We start from the raw sequence: 2,258 nt of genomic DNA, 5'->3' as shown, positions 1-2,258 counted from the left end.
GGGGGGGGGGTTCTTCCTTTTTTTTTCTGTTTTGCATTTTCTTTTATTATTTCTCTTCTCTGTTTTAATTCATTTTAAAATATTCAGACACTTTCTAAAAATATGTTTTCTTTAATATAATTACCCTTGTAATATTCGGCACCCACCGAACAATTTTGTTTCAACTTTTGAAAACGTTTGTTGTTTGACATATTTAGAATTTAAATTTCAAAACGGTTTTGAATCATTAAGAGGTTAGCAACGGTAACCGAGGTGACGTGGCATGATTAGCGTGGGGTTACTGTAGAATGATTATCCGGGCGTCACAGGGGGGTTCTGAGCTTGTTCCATGGATAATGGCAGGCGCAACCACCAGAGGGATGCCACACCGGCGCGGTGAATCTCACGGCCGCAGTGGGACTGGAAGATCGCTGAAGGAGAGAACCGGATCAGCGAGGGGCGTGGTTAGCTCGGCAATGGAGCTGTGGCGGCCTCGCGGAGGCAGTCAAGATGGGGGTGAGAGTCAGGTGGGACGGTGGATGTGGGATTAATTTCGGGATTTATGGGGGGACCCGGGGAGAAATCAGGCTCATTTGTAAACCGAATGATGGATTTTGGAAGCAAATCAGCCGTGACATTAAAAGCTGATTGAAGTCCCTCAATTAGTCTGCCGAATCATCTGCTGGAGTACGGTCAGTCTACGTGAACTGCTAGGCGCACACCAGATCTTTAATAAATTAATGATGGTTGTTAGATTGGGTCACGTGGGCTTCATCATGTGGTGGTGATGTGCCCGTGGACGTTTCGCGGGGTGCACGCAAGAAAGTTTTTGTTTGATTGTTTAATAGTAGTGGAGATCATCTGGTGGAGTACGGTCAGTCTATGTGAACTGCTAGGCGCACACCAGATCTCTAATAAATTAATGATAGTTGTTAGATTGGGTCACGTGGGCTTCATCGTGTGGTGGTGATGTGTCTGTGGACGTTTCGCGGGATGCACGTAAGAAAGTTTTTGTTTGATTGTTTAATAGTAGTGGAGATTACCTTGTGATCATTTTTTGTATAAAGAATTGACAGAAATCAAAGAATTAAGATCGCCCTAATCTAGACTAAATCGATCCTGCGCAGGGGGGGGGGGGGGTCGCCCCCTTGACTTTAACATAGTCATTCTCTTCAATTCTCGATCAAAACCACGGGGCCTTGCTATCTGAAATATAGTAGTGCATGCACCAGGTATAGGCCGTCCCATCGTCATCACATGGTTTTCTTTGGAGTCGTCGTGTACGTTTCAATGCTGGATACAAAGCAACCGGGGAATGGTGGCCGGGGACACCATGTCTTATCAATATCAAATGATAAGACAACATATACGATGTAAACATTTTTGAAGCCTGGAATCGTAGAATAATTGTTTTACGGTAATTTTCATTAAATGTATAAGTAGTAGTATGTTACAGAGAGACGTGGAAAAATAATAAATTGGAAAATCTATCTAAAAGACAAAAGAGAGATCAGTTATCCAATTCCCGCTCTTGGAATCATTCTGCCCGGATCAGAGATTTGCAGCTATCCAATTCTCAAGACAGGGAAGGGAACATGACTGTCTTTAATCTTTTTTTTTTTTGAGGGGGAACTGTCTTTAATCCTGTGTCCTAGCAAATGATGGTCTTCCTTAAGTCTGGTTCTCCAAGACCCAATAGATTGGTTGATGCCTTTTAAATATTTTGTTATTTCTTTGCATTGAAAGGTGCCAACATCCAAGAATGAGGATCTCTAGATTGTGCTCTCTAGATTGAACTCTTTAGGCAAAGTACCAGACAAAATTGTTAGACCCTTTTTTTTTGGAGGCAAGACACAATTATTAGACGCTTACAGTGTTTGCTGGACTATTCGGCGCGCAAGGCGGTGAACTGAATTCTTAACGGGCCGTATTCATTCGGCCCATCTGAGCAGGTAAAAGGCTCAGTAGTCAGTACGTACACTAAAAAAAAGATACACTACGCCGCTGGCCGTTGCGGCCGTCCAAAACATTTGGATTTGGGGAAGAAAAATCTCTCGGCGATTCTCCGGCCACCGTCCTCTCCCCGGCGGCGTCTCACCCGATGGCGTCCGGCTTCCATTTCCCGTTACTGCCGCCGGCGAAGATCGCGGAGCAGCTGGTCGAGTTCGATGTCGCCCCCTTCGCCAACCTCCGCGCCGAGCACATCGCCAGCCCGCAGCCCGACCTGCTCCCGGGCGTCCTCGGCCGCTTCTTCGACTACTTCGTCGACGCCCCCGGGT

General features: G+C 45.8%; 1 protein-coding gene across 1 annotated transcript in view; it reads left to right on the top strand.

The window, feature by feature from the left end:
- Positions 1-1,984: 1,984 nt before the first annotated feature.
- The window catches only part of LOC119315030 (kinetochore protein NUF2 homolog), a 4,815-nt gene continuing 4,541 nt past the window's right edge, over positions 1,985-2,258 (top strand). The window contains exon 1 of the mRNA XM_037589695.1: positions 1,985-2,256. Within this exon, the coding sequence (XP_037445592.1) occupies positions 2,081-2,256 (176 nt within the window). The 5' untranslated portion in view covers positions 1,985-2,080. The remainder of the gene's footprint in view (positions 2,257-2,258) is intronic.

Source organism: Triticum dicoccoides, chromosome 6A (assembly GCF_002162155.2).
Source record: "Triticum dicoccoides isolate Atlit2015 ecotype Zavitan chromosome 6A, WEW_v2.0, whole genome shotgun sequence".
Classification (NCBI taxonomy): Eukaryota; Viridiplantae; Streptophyta; class Magnoliopsida; order Poales; family Poaceae; genus Triticum; species Triticum dicoccoides.
This window is presented reverse-complemented; position numbering and strand designations above follow the sequence as displayed.